The sequence below is a fragment of the Scyliorhinus canicula genome, chromosome 16 (genome assembly GCF_902713615.1).
Source record: "Scyliorhinus canicula chromosome 16, sScyCan1.1, whole genome shotgun sequence".
In the NCBI taxonomy this organism is placed as follows: Eukaryota; Metazoa; Chordata; class Chondrichthyes; order Carcharhiniformes; family Scyliorhinidae; genus Scyliorhinus; species Scyliorhinus canicula.
In genome coordinates this window covers 104,533,610-104,552,266 of record NC_052161.1, presented here as the reverse complement: position 1 = coordinate 104,552,266, position 18,657 = coordinate 104,533,610, and the positions used below count along the sequence as shown (strand labels likewise).

Here is an 18,657-nt window from a genome sequence, read left to right as displayed (position 1 = left end):
GGAATGTCACGAGAGAAATAGATCAGTGATTTGTGAATACATTTAGACTTCAACGCTGCAGAAATTCATTATGCAATCTCACCAGATGGTTGTAAGTATCAGTAGATGGATGCGTTACCAATCTGATCAAGGCCACATGTTCGAGGGCCGACACTACTTCTTCTCTCAGGACTGATCAGTTATCTCACATGTCAGTCAGCTTTTCCATCCAGTGGAACCCTATCATGAAAAAGTGTAGCTTGTCAGAGATATTAATTGGCCAGTCAGAGTCAACACTTGACCAGAGGGGATACACCATGAGAATTAGCTTGGGCATTTAAACCTAATATATGGAATGACCCATTCACCTTCATGTATAATACAAGAAGCAGACTCGTTGGATGGAGACTATGACAGGGTTTTAATGAGGAGAAAATACGAGTAAAACCTACCATTTGTGGGAGATTTTTAATGAACGTTAAAACAGCATTTTGCTATTCTGCTAGTCACAGAGGGTCTTAATCTATTTTTAAACACTCCCTGATCTTTTAATTTGCCTTTCCATCATTGAAAAGGGTATTGACATTATCCCTGTTTATAATAAAGATACAATTCTCTCTCACGAGGAATGGACTTGCACTTATATTGTCCCTTATCATATCCTCAGGACATTGCAGCACACTGTGTCACCTTGGATTACTTGGATTGCTGTTATTGTTACACAGGCAGGGCCTAGGTTTTAAATCCTCAATACAGTGGTCGAGTAGTGTTCCCTTCAAGGACAACTGGTGAGGCTGCATGTCGACCTGAAATTCCTGAATGCGGGAAACCCAATACCAACTGCAATCCGAGCAGTCAGCTTTGCCTGCGAGGCCTCAAACAGGAGTTAGTCGGAGGGACTAACCTAGGAGGTTGCATACTTAAAGGACTAAGGCGGGATTCTCCGTCGGGCGACACCGGAATCGGGAAACATGATTGGACGTAGAATTCGGCATCAGCTGAAAATCGAGGTTAGTGCCGGATGCCCAGCAAAATGCCAACTCCGATCCCCCGACAGTGGTGTGAATGCGTTCTACGATGGCCATGGAAATTGTACAGTAAAGGCTGTTGGCATACCATTAACAGGCCTGACCCAGCATTTTCTGGGCCTTCGGCGATGCTCTGCCTCTGTCAGGAGGAATTAATGATGGCGAGGTATGCTTGTGGTATTCCAAATTGGGAAACAGGCAACGTGACTACTGAGAGTGCGGGAGGGGGTACAATCAGTGTCCACCATCGCTATACTGTGCTAACCATTGTGCCGCCGGCTGGGGGGGGCGTCTGCCAGTGATGGGGGGAGTAGAGGCGGAACGACTAGGAGGAGGTCGGGGGGTGGGGTCGGGGTGGACGAACATGGACCGCCATTGCTGCAGTCTGCAAGGCAGCCATGCGGCTGCGTATGCTGCTGACTGCCTACTGGGAACCGAGCACACGGGTCATATGGGTGCCCCCCCAGGCCCTCCTGAGGTACCCTCTGGCCCCAGCCGACCCATCAATGTGGTAGACGTGTTCCAGTGCAACCAGTGCCATCATCTTGGCTGGCTGAGGATCGGCATGCATTTGGAATAACGTGACTTCTACGTGGCACTGGTGCCATTATCGGGACTGGAATCCCTTTCAGTATGGCCCCGCTCATCCACGTAGAACACTCATGATTCAGTCCAGGCGTCAGCATTTAAACAAAGAACAAAGAAAAGTACAGCACAGGAACAGGCCCTTTGGCCCTCCAAGCCTGTGCCGACCATGCTACCCATCTAAACTAAAAGTTTCTGCACTTCCAGGGTCCGTATCCCTCTATTCCCATCCTTTTCATGTATTTGTCAAGATGCCCCTTAAAAGTCACTATCATCCCTGCATCCACCAGCTCCTCCAGCAGCGAGTTCCAGGCACCCACTACCCTCTGTGTAAAAAAACTTGCCTTGTACATCTCCTCTAAACCTTGCCCCTCGCACCTTAAACTAAGCCCCCTAGTAATTGACCCCTCTACCCTGGGAAAAAGTCTCTCGCTATCCACTCTGTCTATGCCCATCATAATTTTGTAGACCTCTATCAGATCGCCCCTCAACCTCCATCGTTCCAGTGAGAACAAATCGACTTTATTCAACCTCTCCTCATAGCTAATGCCCTCCATACCAGGCAACATCCTGGTAAATCTCTTCTGCACTCTCTCTAAAGCTTCCGCATCCTTCTGGTAGTGTGGTGACCAGAATTGAACACTATACTCCAAGTGTGGCCTAACTAATGTTCTATACATCTGCAACATGACTTGCCAATTCTTATACTCAATTTCCTGGCCAATGAAGGCAAGCATGCCGTATGCCTTCTTGACTACCTTCTCCACCTGTGTTGACCCTTTCAGTGACCTGTGGACGTGTAGCTCTCTGACTGTCAATACTCTTGAGGGTTCTACCATTCACTGTATATTCCCTACCTGCATTAGACCTCCCAAAATGCATTATCTCACATTTGTCCAGATTAAACTCCATCTGCCATCTCTCCGCCCAAGTCTCCAAACAATCTAAATCCTGCTGTATCCTCTGACAGTCCTCATCGCTGTCCGCAATTCCACCAACCTTTGTGTCGTCTGCAAACTTTCTAATCAGACCAGTTACATCTTCCTCCAAATCATTTATACATACTACGAAGAGAAAAGGTCCCAGCACTGATCCCTGCAGAACACCACTAGTCACAGCCCTCCAATCAGAAAAGCACTCTTCCATTGCTACTCTCTGCCTTCTATGACCTAGCCAGTTCTGTATCCATCTTGCCAGCTCACCCCGATCCCATGTGACTTCACCTTTTGTACCAATCTGCCATGAGGGACCTTGTCAAAGGCCTTACTGAAGCCCATATAGACAACATCCACTGCTCTACCTGCATCAATTATCTTTGTGACCGCCTTGAAAAACTCTCTCAAGTTAGTGAGACACGACCTCTCCTTCACAAAACCATGCTGCCTCTCACTAATACATCCATTTGTTCCAAATGGGAGAAGATACTGTCTCGAAGAATTCTCTCCAGTAATCTTCCTACCACTGACGTAAGGCTCGCCAGCCTGTAGTTCCCTGGATTATCCTTGCTACCCTTCTTAAACAAAGGAACAACATTGGCTATTCTCCAGTCCACCTGGACATCACCTGAAGGCAGTGAGGATCCAAAGTTTCTGTCAAGGCCTCAGCAATTTCCTCTCAAGCCTCCTTCCATATTTGGGGTAGATACCATCAGGCCCTGGGGACTTATCTACCTTAATATTTTTCAAGACGCCAACACCTCGTCTTTTTGGATCCCAATGTGACCCAAGCTATCTACACACCCTTCTCCAGACTCAACATCCACCAATTCCTTCTCTTTGGTGAATACTGATGCAAGTATTCATTTTGTACCTCGTCCATTTCCTCTGGCTCCACACATAGATTCCCTCTCCTGTCCTTCAGTGGGCCCATCCTTTCCCTGACTACCCTCTTGCTTTTTATGTATGTGTAAAAAATCTTGGGATTTTCCTGAACCCTATTTTCCAATTACTTTTTGTGACCCCTTTCAGCCCTCCTGACTCTTTACTTAAGTTCCTTCCTACTTTCCATATATTCCACAGGCTTCATCTGTTCCCATCCTTCTAGCCTGACAAATGCCTCCTTTTTCTTTTTGATGAGGCCTACAATACCTCTCCTTATCCAAGGTTCCCAAAATTTGCTGTATTTATCCTTCTTCCACACAGGAACATGCCGGTCCTGAATTCCTTTTCAACTGACATTTGAAAGCCTCCCACATGTCAGATGTTGATTTACTCTCAAACATCCGCCCCAATCTAGGTTCATCAGTTCCTGCCTAATATTGTTACCCCTAATTTAGCACATTCACCCTAGGACCTCTCTTATCCTTGTCCTTTAAAACTTACTGAATTGTGGTCACTGTTCCTGAAATGCTCCCCAATTGAAACTTCTACCACCTGGCCGGGCTCATTCCCCAATACCAGGTCCATTATATTGTTTTAGGAAGCCCTCCTGGATGCTCCTTACAAACTCTGCCCCATCCAAATCCCTCACACTAAGTGACTCCCAGCCAATATTGGGGAAGTTAAAGTCTCCCATCACAACAACCCTGTTGCTTTTACTCCTTTCCAAAATCTGTCGATCTATCTGCTCCTCTATCTCCCACTGGCTGTTGGGAGGCCTGTAGTAAACCCACAACATTGTGACTGCACCCTTCTTATTCCGGATCTCTACCCATATAGCCTTGCTGCCTTCTGAGGTGTTCTCCTGCAGTACAGTTGTGATATTCTCCCTAACCAGTAGCGCAACTCCGCCACCCCTTTTGCATCCCCCTCTATCCCGCCTGAAACATCTAAATCCTGGAACGTTTAGCTGCCAATCCTGTCCTTCCCTCAACCAGGTCTCTGTAATGACAACAACATCATGGTTCCAAGCACTAATCCAAGCTCTAGGTTTATCTGCCTTACCTGTAATATTCTTGCATTAAAACATATGCACTTCAGGCCACCAGTCCCGCCGTTTTCAGCAACATCTCCCTGTCTGCTCTTCCTCAGAGCCATACTGGCCCTATTCCCTCGTTCTCCCTCAATTTTTTCACCTTCTGACCTATTTCTCCGGTACCCACCCCCCTGCCATACTAGTTTAAACCCTCCCGTGTGACACTAGCAAACCTCACGGCCAGGACATTTATGCCTCTCCAGTTTAGATGCAACCCGTCGTTCTTATACAGGTCACACCTGCCCCGGAAGAGCTCCCAGTGGTCCAGATAATGGAAACCCTCCCTCCTACACCAGCTGTTTAGCCACGTGTTTAGCTGCTCTATCTTCCTATTTCTAGCCTCACTGTCACATGGCACAGGGAGTAATCCCGAGATTACAACCCTCGAGGTCCTGTCTTTTAACTTTCTGCCTAGCTCCCTGAACTCCTGCTGCAGGACCTCATGCCCCTTCCTGCCTATGTCGTTCATACCATTATGTACAATGACCTCTGCCTGTTTACCTTCCCCCTTCAGGATGCCTGCTACCCGTTCGTGAGACATCCTGGACCGTGGCACCAGGGAGGCAACATACCATCTTGGAGTCTCTTTCACGTCCACAGAAGCGCTTTTCTGTGCCCCTGACTATAGAGTCCCCTATGACTATTGCTCTTCTGCGCTTTGACCCTCCCTGCTGAACATCAGAGCCAGCCATGGTGCCACTGCTCTGGCTGCTGCTGTTTTCACTTAGTGCCTCAAACGGAGAATTCACTCCCTCACGTTTGTTTCAGACTCAGACCCTGAATTCTTGTTTTCTGCCTGTGCTAATATGGCAGGTGGTGCACCCTGTCTGCCATATTGGATGTTTAGGTGTCCATCTTTGTGACTGAGGAATGAGAATGCCACTGGCAAATCTTCAAGCCAATGATTCCGACAATGTGGCATTCTCTCAATATTGTACTTGTGCCAGCCTAAATTAGGTGCTCACCCAGTTTTCAGGGTTGAACCCACAGCCCTCTTACTCCGAGATGAGAGTGCTACTCATGGAGATAAGCTGACTATTTAATACATTTCGATATGGAATCAGAGAATGATAGAGGTCACATGTCCCATTGTCCCTGCGTTATCTGTTTGAAAAAGCAATCCAATTAGTCTGACTCTCATACTCTTTCCCAAATTCCCAGCAGCACTTTTCCCCTCCTTTAAAGGTTTTATCCAATTAATCTTGATATTGAATCTGCTTCCACCACACTTTTCAGGCAGTGCATACCAGATCATAACAATTTGCAGAGTGGATACTTGCTTTTCCTCTTTTGCCAGTTACCTTAAATCTGTGTCCTCCAACACTTCTACTGCCGAAAGCAGTTTCTCCCTTATTTACCATTCATGATTCTGAGCACCTCTCGCAAATCTTCTCATAGCTTTCTCCGTTCTAAGGAGAACAATCCGACCTTCTCCAGTTTATTACATTAAATATTACATAATAGTTCTGAATGTTTGGCACAGTAGGGCAGCACGGTGGCGCAGTGGGTTAGCACTGTTGCCTCACGGCGCCGAGGTGCCAGGTTCGATCCCGGCTCTGGGTCACTGTCCGTGTGGACTTTGCACATTCTCCATGCGTTTGCATGGGTTTCGCCCCCACAACTCAAAAGATGTGCAGGGTAGGTGGATTGGCCATGCTAAATTGTCCCTTAATTGGAACAAATGAATTGGGTACTCTAAATTTATATTTTTAAAAAATGAATGTTTGGCCCCGAAAGAGTGCTTATGCTCCACTAACAGTGGTTAGCACTACTGCCTCATAGCGCCAGGGGCTGATGTCTGATTCCCACCTTAGGTCATTGTCTGTGTGGGTTTCCTCCAGGTGCTCCTGTTCCCCCCTACAGTCCAAAGATGCGCAGGTTAGGTGGATTGGCCATGATAAATTGTCCCTTTATAGAACAGTACAGCACAGAACAGGCCCTTCGGCCCTCGATGTTGTGCCGAACAATGATCACCCCACTTAAACCCACGTAACCCGTATACCCGTAACCCAACAATCCCCCCATTAACCTTACACTACGGGCAATTTAGCATGGCCAATCCACCTAACCCGCACATCTTTGGACTGTGGGAGGAAACCGGAGCACCCGGAGGAAACCCACGCGCACACGGGGAGGACGTGCAGACTCCACACAGACAGTGACCCAGCCGGGAATTGAACCTGGGACCCTGGAGCTGTGAAGCATTGATGCTAACCACCATGCTACCGTGAGGTCCCTTTGCGTCCAAAGGTTAAGTGGGGATACAGGAGTGGGCGGGGGAGTGGGGCTAAGTTAGTGCTCTTTCGGAGGGTCAATGCAGACGCGATAGGTTGAATGGCCTCCTTCTGCACTGTAGGGATTCTATGATGAAGCCTTCTCCCATCCAAATCTTTTGTCGCGACCATGTCTTCCCTTCTCACTCATGTGCTCGCCCAATTTGCCCTTAAATGCATCCATAACTATTTGATTGAGCCACTCGCTGTGGTCGTGAGTTCCACACTCTCTCCAATCTTTTGGTAATCTTTTTTTCGGAGTTCCCAATTGGATCTCTTGCTGGCTATCTTATATTTTTGCCTTCCAGTTATGCTCTTCCCTACATGGATAAACGTTCTCTCTCACCTCTATCTTTGTAGAGTTGTTGAAAGTCAACATCTTATCCAAAATGGCGCTGAGATCCAGGAGCCATGCCCCCATTTCTGACTGATCCTCTTTCTGCTGCTAGGCTAAATCGTGTTATGTCAATAAGACATGAAAAGAAGTCAAAATTGTAGGTGTCAAAACACTATTCCTTTTTGCCATTTTAAAATGGACCCCTGCTGAACCACAAAATGGCTACTCGAGGCTACATGACTCACAAGATTGGGCAACTATTCTGGGAAGGTCCAACAGAGACCACAGGAACAAAAGAGTTCCATTATCACCCTTGTGGAATCTCGCACCCCATTGTAAGGGCACGTTATAATCACAAAACTAGATGACGAACAGATAAATTGATTCCCCTCAGCCGGGACGATAACAATGACAGAGTCATCAAAATTTGTTTTAGCTGAAGAAGGGATAACAACCACCATTTCGCGTCATGGAGGTGAGTATCAGGAGTCAGTAAAATTCTCGATCCCACAAACCCATCTCTGTTAGGCAGACCTTGCTGGACCTCTGGAAACCTCAATTTACTGGGAGAATGGCCCGGTTGTAATCATGACTGTCAGGCCCTCAAACTCTAACTCCTCACCCCCAGCCAGTTGCCATTCCACCACATGCTCCCTCCATGCCCACAAACCTTCCATGCCCCTTTCATAGCCCTCCTTTCCCTGCATGCAACTTACATGCTCCCCGACCTACCCCCACCCCATGTCAGCCTCAGTACCCACTCTACCAGTATCCACTTGCCAATGGCAAGTCTTTCAAATATTCCTGAAATTGACAACATATTCATTGGTTTTGAAAAGATACTTTGATAAAAGAACTGGTACAATCTTTTACAAATGTCAATCAACCACAGGCATTCATAGCACCAATTAAAATAATATTTTATCCCTTCAGTCCTCTTAATCCATATAAATAAACACACAAGCACTGGAAAATAATTTCCAAGAAAGATCATGGCCAGAATTGTTTGGACAGTGGGGGCTCATCTCTCGTTGTCCAAAGAATCAGCGGGGGATACAACACGTTGATTCTGGCTGTCCTGCAGCCAATGTATGCCCTAATATGCATTGATTGGCATTAGATGGGATACCTGCCCTTCACTTGGGAGAAAGTCCCATCTTAGAGGGCTGCAAGTCTATCCCTGCAACAACAGCGCCGTGTTGATAGTGGAAAAACTGCACCAGGAGGCCTGAATTCAAGTCTGGGTAGTGGAGGAAAGGTAAATGTCAGGTGCCTGAGGGGGAGGAGGGGTAGGAAGGCATGGGGAGCCATGAGTGAGAGCATTTGGTAACCTGGGGGAGAGGCCTGGGTGGGGCCTAAAGGAGTGTCAGCTCCGCTTCAGAAGGGAGTCTCTGATGGTGCCCCCTTTCTTCATATCTAACCTGGATTATTTCTAGCCTTCCCCCAAGCAGCCTCACTCCACCTGCCAGTATAAAATTTGAGACCCGACGGGAAACAACCTTTAATCGGTCATCAATTTGCTTGGGAATTAAGTGCCTCAATTAGGGCAAGGGTGGACATCCCATCTGAGGCCTTGCTTGCCCAACATAAAATCACTGCAAGGTTGGGGTGGTTGGTGGCAATCCTATCTTTGCAATTGAATGATTCCTGCAGCCTAAAAAAACATTGGGAGAGCATAAAATTCACGCCACGTTTATTACATGGCGCTAGATATGTGAATCAAACAAAGCTTATACTTCTCTTCAAGCAATATAAGAATTTCAAGGTAATTTAATGGAATAGTCATTCTTGAAGCTCATTCAAGCATACACACAAGGTCATGTAAAAAAAACATACATCTGTTTCTGTTGATGTAGTTGCCAGATGGCCTCTTTATTAATGCTTCACTGAGTTTCAAGAATGGTTAATCCACTTTAATCAAAAATAATTGTTTCTACAGCTGCAGACGTAGCTTTCTTCAATTAATATCTTTATTACCATCTACTAACCTGGGGTGAATCCTCCGCCACATGCTACCGGTAGTGCATTTCCACCAGTCTCTGGAGTAATTAAACTGTCAATCATTGGCTAATGCAATGTGTTGCTGTGCGAAATCGAATGGGAGATTTCCATTTGAAAGACTGTCGAGGAATTTCAAGCCCTTTGAAGTGTACTGGGCTTTTGAGGAAACCTTTGACACTTGTGACAGCTGCTGTTTTAAACTCTTTTGTCTGAGGCAGATGTTCGGAAATTGTAAGTGAAATACTGTGATTTTTCACCGAATTGCCTGGCATGGCGGTCTCTGAATGGGCTTATCTGATGGGGGGATCTGATGGGCAAGTCTGATGGTGGACCTGGAGTTCGGAATCAGGCAGCTGCTCCAAATGGCGACCCGATACCGGGATTCTGACGGAATGGTGCAAGCTCTCCTGCATGCAGATATTTGCATGGAAAAGGAGATGGAATCGCTCCTGAGTGCTGCTCCTAGCACCAGTGGAGACCCGGATCGATTCTGCCCTGCTGGGAGCACTTAGGGGAGGATTCTGTGTTCCCCGAAGCCAATTTCATAATTGGCGATCGGGCAGAGATACCCTTTTTGTGTCCGAATCGGAGTCGGCGGCTATTTTCAGATGAAATTCGTCCGCTCCAAAATGGTGCCATCAGGGAGTACGCCGACGCCGTTGGGGCAGCCTCAGGACGTTACCTGAAGGCCCTCCCCCGATGCTCCGTCCCCAATGGGCCGAGTTCACGATGGTGCGGTTCACTTGTGCTCTCAGTTTTCGTGAACCTGGCATGTTGGCTGCAGACCGTGTCAAGCGCTGCCACAGTTGGGGGGGGGGAGTCGTGCTGCTGGTGGGGCGTGGTTCGGGGATGGCGAGGGGGTGTCCAGGGGTGGCAATATCTGGCAGGTCGGGTGCGTGCATGACCAACGCCATGTTGTACGGCGTGACCGCTGCATGTCGTCGCCGCGCACATGCGTGGCCACGTTCCAGCAATTCTCCAGGCGTTTACTTTGTAAAGGCCATGTGTTTTACATGGCGCAGCTGCTAGCCCCTCATCGGTTGGAGGGTCGGTGCTGAGGCCTCGCCGATATTTTCATCCGGACATAGCCTCAAAATTGGAAAATCCAGCCATCAGTCCCCAGAACGGAGAATCCAACCACTCTTCTATCTTTGGTGTGGTTTTCAATGCAATGGTGTTTATTTGCATAAGATTAAGAAGTCTGAAGTGGGCCAAGCTTCTTTGAAATTGAAATAAATTATGTTGATTTTTTGACAGGTTTGTGGGACTGTGCAATGGGCATGTCGTATGGATGTGTTTTCCACACTCAGGGCTAGGGTTTCTGTGAGAAACTGTAAAACAAGTGTACAAATGTGCCTGGCTCCCCACCACTGCTCCTCACGCCCCCCCCCCCCCCCCCCCCCCCCCCCCTCCCTTTCTCCCACCAATTCACAATGGACTTGGCAAGGTTAAAAGTTCTTTGCTCGGGCTGGTTAACCCCACCCAACTCAGCGATAACGCAGCGAAAGACTCTGGTGTAGCTTCTTCACAGCTTTATCAACTTGTCCTATGGCACGGTGGCACAGTGGTTAGCACCGCTGCCTCACAGCGCCAGGGACCAGGGTTCAATTCCGGCTTTGGGTGGACTGTCCCAATGGAGTTTGCATGTTCTTCCCGTGTCTGCGTTGGTTTCCTCCAGGTGCTCCAGTTTCCTCCCAGAGTCCAAAGATGAGCAGGTTAGATAGATTGGGCACTCTAAATTGTCCCTTTGTGTCCAAATGTTAGGTGGGGTTACGGGGATAGGGCAGGAGATTGGGCAGTGGTAGGATGCTCTGTCAGAGGGTCAGTGCAGACTCAATGGGCCGAACGGCCTTCTGTACTGTCGGGCTTCTAAGATCCTATACCTTCAAGTAGTTCCTGACATATATTGCCAAGTGTCTCTGTACCTGCACCCATTTAAAATAGCATATGTTCTGTTGTAATGAAAATTGCTGTCAGATTGGAAAGATTTGTGAATATAAAGCATTCCTATTTTATCTTTCTACTTCATAGGCATGCACATTTCCATAATTTTACCTCTGGATTAAGAGATTGCTGGTATTGTTTCCTATTTTCCATTGTGAGCTAGTTTCAGAACATCACAGTAATGTTGCAAGAATCCTTCAGCCATAAGCTGTATAAGTGAAGCATTCTGCAAGACTCCTGAATCCACAGGGAGTCAGGGAAACTCAGTGAACTTCAAGAGCTTCCTAAAACCTGTGCCAAACATTGCAGATGATTTTATGAGGGACCTCTGCTCAGATCATCAGGTTCAATGTGAGGAAAGGCGGTCTGTCTGTAAGACTCCCGCTGAACAGAAAGCAATTGAGAAGAAACTAGATTTTCAACATGCTGAGAAATGGTTGATTCAAGACCTTTAAACTCTGAAAACTGCCACTCTTATAAAGAGAAGTAGGAGTCAACAAACATGCAGAAATGCTGCCAATAGAATTGTAAACAGGTTTAAGCACTGGATCATTAACCACGATCTTGCTCTCTCTCTCTCTCTCTCTCTCACTCTGTATCTCTCTATCTCTCTCTCTCTCTTTCTCCAGTTATCTGCTCATCACCAGCCTATTTTTGTTTGCCTTTTAAGTAAAATAAATCTATTGCTGATACATAGAAACGTCTCACAAATGTCTGTCACATTGTCACACTTCAAAGTATTAATTTATTATGATGTGTTTACGAGCAGCTGTAATTATCTGCATTTTCCTATTTAGACCACTTCACCATAGGGACTACTTGAAGTGGTCTTAAAGAAACAGGACAGATTAGCATCTCCATATTCCAGACCCAGAATCCATGTGAGCATCGACACGTGAGATCTGAAAGTGTGTATGTGTATTTTCTGCACATTCTGTCTTTATCTATAAATCAGTAATATATTCAATCCAAAGTTAGTCAGCCAAGAACAAATATGTCCCTGTTTGTTTTTAATATCTATTTGTTTGTATCCTTCTACTGTCTAACTTTGCATCATAATCTGCCTCTATATCATTGAATTCTCATTGCTCATTTTTATATCATTAGCTCTAGTTACATTACCATTCATCCTTCGATTTCTTTCCTTCGATGTAACTCTTGGTCTACCTCTGTACACACAAATATTTTCCTAACAATGTAGTCATCTGTGTGCCTATCTGTGCACATATCTCTATATCTCCCCATGTATCTGCTTGTCCATCAAGACTTACATGTAAACCTTCCAATCTGAATAACTTTCTATAAATTTCTCTGTTTATTAACTTTCTTTGTCTGTGGGTTCATTTAGGTATTTCGCCATTCTGGATATGACATTTATCTATCTACCTTTGTAACTAACCCATTTATTTTTAGAAGCAGGCCTGTTATTTTATCCATTTAATTTAGAAGGAATGAATTATGAATTGCAAAAGTGACAATGGTTCTTACAAATTAGTACAATTTCTCCCAAGAGAACTCTAGAAATTGAAAAATATAAGACCATTCTGAGCTGCACGAGGGTATGCCCGAGACCTGAAGTGATCCAACCCAATCCCATTTCGCTAGCTCTAACACTGGATCAGTCTATTCCAATCCCAGTTCACTCGCTCTAACACTAAAAATCTATTCTAATCCCATTTCACGAGCTCTAACACTGGATCAGTCTATTCCAATCCCAGTTCACTCGCTCTAAAACTGTAAAAATCTATTCCAATCCAAATTTTCTAGCTCTAACACTGGAAAAATCTATTCCAATCCCATTTCAGTAGCTTTAGCACTAGAAAAATCTATTCCAATCCAAATTTTCTAGCTCTAACATTGGAACAATCTACTCCAATCCCATTGGCCTAATATAGGAACAATCTATTGCAATCCCATTTCACGAGTGTGAACAATGGAAAAATGTATTCCAACCTGAATTTTCTAGCTCTAATATTGGAACAAACTACTCCAATCCCATTTCCCTAACACAGGAACAAACTATTTCAATCCCATTTCGCTAGTTCTGACACGAGAACAATCTGTACCAATCCGATTTCGATAACACCGGAGCAATCCCATGTCCCCAACACAGGAACAATCTGTTCCAATCCCATTTCCTGAACACAGGAACAATCTATTCCAATCCCATTTCGATAACACTGGAACAATCTATTCCAATACCATTTCACTCGCTCTAAAACTGTAAAAATCTATTCCAATCCCATTTCACTAGCTTTAACACTGGAAAAATCTATTCCAATCCAAATGTTCCAGCTCTAACATTGGAACAATCTACTCCAATCCCATTGCCCTAATACAGGAACAATCTACTGCAATCCAATTTCACGAGCTCGAACAATGGAAAAATCTATTCCAACCCGAATTTTCTAGCTCTAACATTGGGACAAACTACTCCAATCCCATTTCCCTAACACAGGAACAATCTATTCCAATTTCATTTCGCCAGCTCGGACACTGGAACAATCTGTTCCAATCCCAATTTGCTAGCTCGAACACTGGATCAAGCTGTTTCAATCCCATTTCCCTAACACTGGAACAATCTATTCCAACCCCATTTTGTTAGCTCTAACACTGGAACAATCTGCTCCAATCCCACTTCAGCAACACTGGAAAAATCTGTTCCAATCCCATTTCGCTAGCTCTAACACAGGAACAATCTATGCCATCCCATTTCCCGAGCACAGGAACAATCTATTCCAATCCCATTTCCCAAACACAGGAACAATCTATTCCAATCCCATCTCCTGAAAACAGGAACAATCTATTCCAATCCCATTTCGATAACACTGGAACAATCTGCTCCAATCCCATTTTGCGAGCTCTAACACTGTAAAATCTACTCCAATCCCAATTCACTAGCTCCAACACTTAAACAATGTGCTCCAATCCCATTTCGGTAACACTAGAACAATCTGCCCCAATCCTATTTCCCGAACACAGGAACAATCTGTTGCAATCTCATTTTGCTAGTTCTAACAATGGGACAATCTATTCCAATCCTATTTCACTAGCTCTAATAATGGAACAATCTGTTCTAATCCCACTTCGCTAGCTCTAACATTAGAACCTTCTATTCCCATACCATTTCGCTAGCTTTAAAATATCCTTAGAGCTGCACGCTCTAATTTTTGAGGCTATGTACGGAGCACGTGTCTAGACTTACGACCAAAAAGTCGGCGCCACCCTCACGCCGATGTTCGGCCCGGTGGAGGGCGAGCAGCCGCGCCATGTACCTGCTGATATGAACGGAGAATTGCCAGATCCGTGGCCGCGCACGTGCATGGTGGCGACCTGTAGCGCTCCAGCCGTAAAACATGGCTCTGGCCGCACGCGGACACGGCCTGCCAGGTAGTGCCCCCCTGTAACCCTCTTGCCAACCCCAGACCACATCCCACCAGTCCCCCCAGCCCATTCCAAAGCCCACCTGGCCAGTGGAACGGGTTCCCTCCCTGACTATGGCGCTGCTGGACATAGTCCGCAGCCGCCACGTGAGGTTGATGAAACCTCAGACCACAAGTGATCCATGCTGTCGGGAAGTCAGCCCATTGGGGGCGGAGCATCTGGGGAGAGCCTTCAGGTGACGTCCTGAGGTCGTCACAATGGCGTGCAACGTACTCAGCGATGACGCCATTTTGGAGGGGGCGGAGCGTCTGAAAAACGAAGACGCCCCGATTCCGGCGTCAAAAAGGATTCTCCGGCCAATCGCCGAATGCGATTTCAGCGTTGGAAATCGGAGAATCCTGTCCTTAGTCTTTGTGTTGGAAAGGTTTTCTACAACTCCATTTCCCTACAAATCCTTTTGAATTCTTCCTTTTAAAATTCTTGCTGACATCTCTTACTTCACTCATTTCTGGGGCGGGATTCTCCGACCCCACGCAGGGTCCGAGAATTGGCGGGAAGCGGCGTTATTTCCGCTCCCGCAGGTTTTCGAATTCTCCCGCCGGTAAAAAACCGGCGTTGTGCAAATCCCGTCGGCAGCCTGTGAAAACAGCTGGCGCCGGCGGGATTTCATTTTATTTGCACTGACCTTAAATCTCCGGCCCGGATGGGCCGAAGTCCCGCCGACGTGGCCATGGGTCACGTCGGCGAAAATCACAGTTGATTTAAAACGGCGTCAACCATTGATGATGGTTGACGCCGTTCAGTGTCGGGGGTGGGTTGCGGCCATCGGGGGGTTGCGGCCATCGGGGGAGTGGGTTGCGGCCATCGGGGGGTTGCGGCCATCGGGGGAGTTGGTTGCGGCCATCGGGGGGGTGGGTTGCGGCATCGGGGGGGTTTGGGGGCAGCGGCGGGCAGAGAGGGGGGGGGCGACGGATGCTCGGGGCCAACGCACCGTCGCCCCCCCCCTCTGAACGCCGCTGCCCCCTACCCTAACCACCCCCCCCTCACCACCCCTACCTCCCTCCAACGCCCCTACCCCCCTCCCCACCACCGCTACCCCCCTCCAACGCCGCCCCCCATCTCTCGCAACGCCGCAACCCCCCCCCCCCCTCAACGCCGCAACCCCCCCCCCTCAATGCCGGTTCCCCCCCCCCCCCTCAACGCCGCAACCCCCCACCCTCAACGCCGCAACCCACACCCCGTCCCCCTCCCTCTGAAGGCCGGTACCCACACCCTCCCCTCTCTCCTCCTCCCCCCCTTCCTTCCTCCTCCCCCCCTTCCTTCCTCCTCCCCCCCTTCCTTCCTCCGTTAGTGGGGGGGGGGGTGCGGCGTTAGTGGGGGGTGGGTGCGGCGTTGGAGTGGGGTAGGGGTGGTGAAGGGGGTAGGGGTGGTGAGGGGAGGGGGTTGGGGTAGGGGCAGCGGCGTGCAGAGGAGGGGGGCGACGGATGCCCGGTGCCAACGCACCGTCGCCCCCCCTCTGCACGCAGCTGCCCCTACCCCAACCCCCTCCCTTCACCACCCCTACCCCCTTCACCACCCCTACCCCCCTCCAACGCTGCACCCCCACACCCCCACTAACGCCGCACCCCCCCCCACTAACAGAGGAAGGAAGGGGGGGGGAGGAGGAGAGAGGGAGGGGGGGGAGGAGGAGAGAGGGAGGGGGGGGGAGGAGGAGAGAGGGAGGGGGGGAGGAGGAGAGAGGGAGGGGGGGGAAGAGAGAGGGAGGGGGGGGAAGAGAGAGGGGGGGGTACCGGCATTGAGGGGGGGAGACACGGCATTGAGGGGGGGGGGACCCGGCATTGAGGGGGGGGGGGACCCGGCATTGAGGGGGGGGGGGACCCGGCATTGAGGGGGGGGTGGGGGGGGGGGCCCGGCATTGAGGGGGGGGGGGCCCCGGCATTGAGGGGGGGAAGAGACCCGCGTTGGAGGGGGGTAGGTGTGGTGGGGAGGGAGGTAGGGTGGTGGGAGGGAGGTAGGGGGTGGTGGGGAGGGAGGTAGGGGTGGTGTGGGAGGGAGGTAGGGTGGATGAGGAGGGGGGGGGGGTGGTTAGGGTAAGGGGGCAAGGCGGCGTACAGAGGGGGGGGGGCGACGGGGGCGTTGGCCCCGGGCCAATTCCGTCAGCCCGCCACCCTCTCTGTCTGCCCGCCGCTGCCCCAAACGCCGGACACCACACCCCCCCCAAATGTCCACACCCTCCCCCTCCAAATGCCGGAACAACACCCCTCCCCCCCAAATGCCGGAACACACACCCCCCCCCCCCAAAATGCCGGAACACACACACCCCCCCCCCAAAATGCCGGAACACACACCCCCCCCCCAAATGCCTGGAACACACACACCCCCCCCCCAAAATGCCGGAACACACACACCCCCCCCAAAATGCCGGAACACACACCCCCCCCCCCAAAATGCCGGAACACACACCCCCCCCCCAAAATGCCGGAACACACACCCCCCCCCCCCCAAAAATGCCGTAACACACACCCCCCCCCAAATGCCGGAACACACACCCCCCCCCCCCCCCAAATGCCGGAACACACCCCCCCCCCCCCCAAAGTGCCGGAACACACCCCCCCCCCCCAAATGCCGGAACACACACCCCCCCCCTAAATGCCGGAACACACACCCCCCCCCCCCAAAATGCCGGAACACCACACCCCCCCCCCCCCAAAATGCCGGAACACACACCCCCACCCCCCCAAAATGCCGGAACACCCCCCCCCCCCCCCAAAATGGCCGGAACACACACACCCCCCCCCCCCTCCCCCCCCTCAAAATGCCGGAACACACACACACACACACACACACCCCCCCCCAAATGCCGGAACACACGCACACACACCCCCCCCAAAATGCCGGGTCTGTCTCTCTCCTTATCCTCCAAAAAACGCCGGGTCTCACCACTTCCGCAGCTGGTGAAACTGACGCGTATCGCGTCAGTCAGCTGCTAGCCCCTCCGGGAACGGAGAATAGCGGCCTTAAAGAAGGCCCCGGCGCCGGAGTGATTAACACCGATTTTTTTCGCAGGCAACCCGCGTTACGAAGGGCTACGGAGAATCCCGCCCCTGTTGTGCAGTCCTCCATGTTCTAATAACCGTAGTTGTGGAAAACAAATCTAACTTCCTCGCTAAATTATGAGTGAAAACCTTCATTCATATCCCCCTTGTCAGTAATTACCAGCCAGTAAAATCATTTTTGGTCTATCATCAAAAGAAATTTCACCGTTGATTAGTAAAATGAGTTTTGCTTGAATGTTCAACTATCATGGCTGCTGGGAGAGATTACATTTGAAGCAATAGATGGTACACAGAAAATAAACAAGACGTTTTTCTCTTTTAATCTTTAGGTTTGGCTGTACACCAGATCATCACCATCACAGTCTCCCTCATCATGGTTGTTGCTGCTTTGATAACGACACTGGTTTTAAAAAATTGGTAAGTACATTCGCATAGTGTGAAGAAGAAAACTGGAAATATTGGGAATATGAGGTTGAAAAGTATAACGCTGGAAATGCAGAGCTATTCGTCAGCCACCTGAGTTAGCCAATGATAGATTAGCATCTTGGAGGAGCCTTACTCGGGGTTTCTGACTGTTGATAAAGGGTAACACCTAGAATATTCACCTTGTTCAGGTGCCAATGGACTGGCCGTTCCACCCTATGTGGTTCGGTATTACCTTCTTTAGCCTGTGTGGTGCTCATCCTAGATCAGTGACATTGGGTTGTGGGTCAGAATACATTTCAGTCACTCAATATTAACAAGTGCTTCCAGTTAGGCATAGCATGGTTGTGTACAGTGCAAACCAGCCAAAGCAATGAGCATCAGATCAACCCATACAACATATTTCAGCTGCCCTGCAGTCTCCCTGACTGAGATAGCCAATGAGGGTTTAGAGAACCCCAAAGTGTATCATGGTGTTCACCTGACCCACAACGTTTAATAGATTGTGATATGGGGAGCACACGGCCCACTCTACAGGTGTGGTAGAGCAGAAATGGAAAAGTATTTTTTAAAGCAAAACAATGTTTATTCTATAAACTCAAGTTCACCTTTTTAAAACATACAGTGAACATCTGAGCAACCATTAATTCAAATACAACCCCCAAAGACTACAACACTAAGTAAAACTTTCAGCTTTCCTTTTTAACATCCATATGATTTAAAAACAAAACCTT

At 48.8% G+C, this 18,657-nt stretch overlaps 1 protein-coding gene across 5 annotated transcripts in view; it reads left to right on the top strand.

The window, feature by feature from the left end:
- The window catches only part of ajap1 (adherens junctions associated protein 1), a 316,483-nt gene that overhangs the window by 189,986 nt on the left and 107,840 nt on the right, over window positions 1-18,657 (top strand). For all 5 annotated transcript variants that reach the window (XM_038821840.1, XM_038821838.1, XM_038821839.1 and 2 more), the window contains exon 3: window positions 17,830-17,917. In XM_038821840.1, the coding sequence (XP_038677768.1) occupies window positions 17,830-17,917 (88 nt within the window). The remainder of the gene's footprint in view (window positions 1-17,829; window positions 17,918-18,657) is intronic.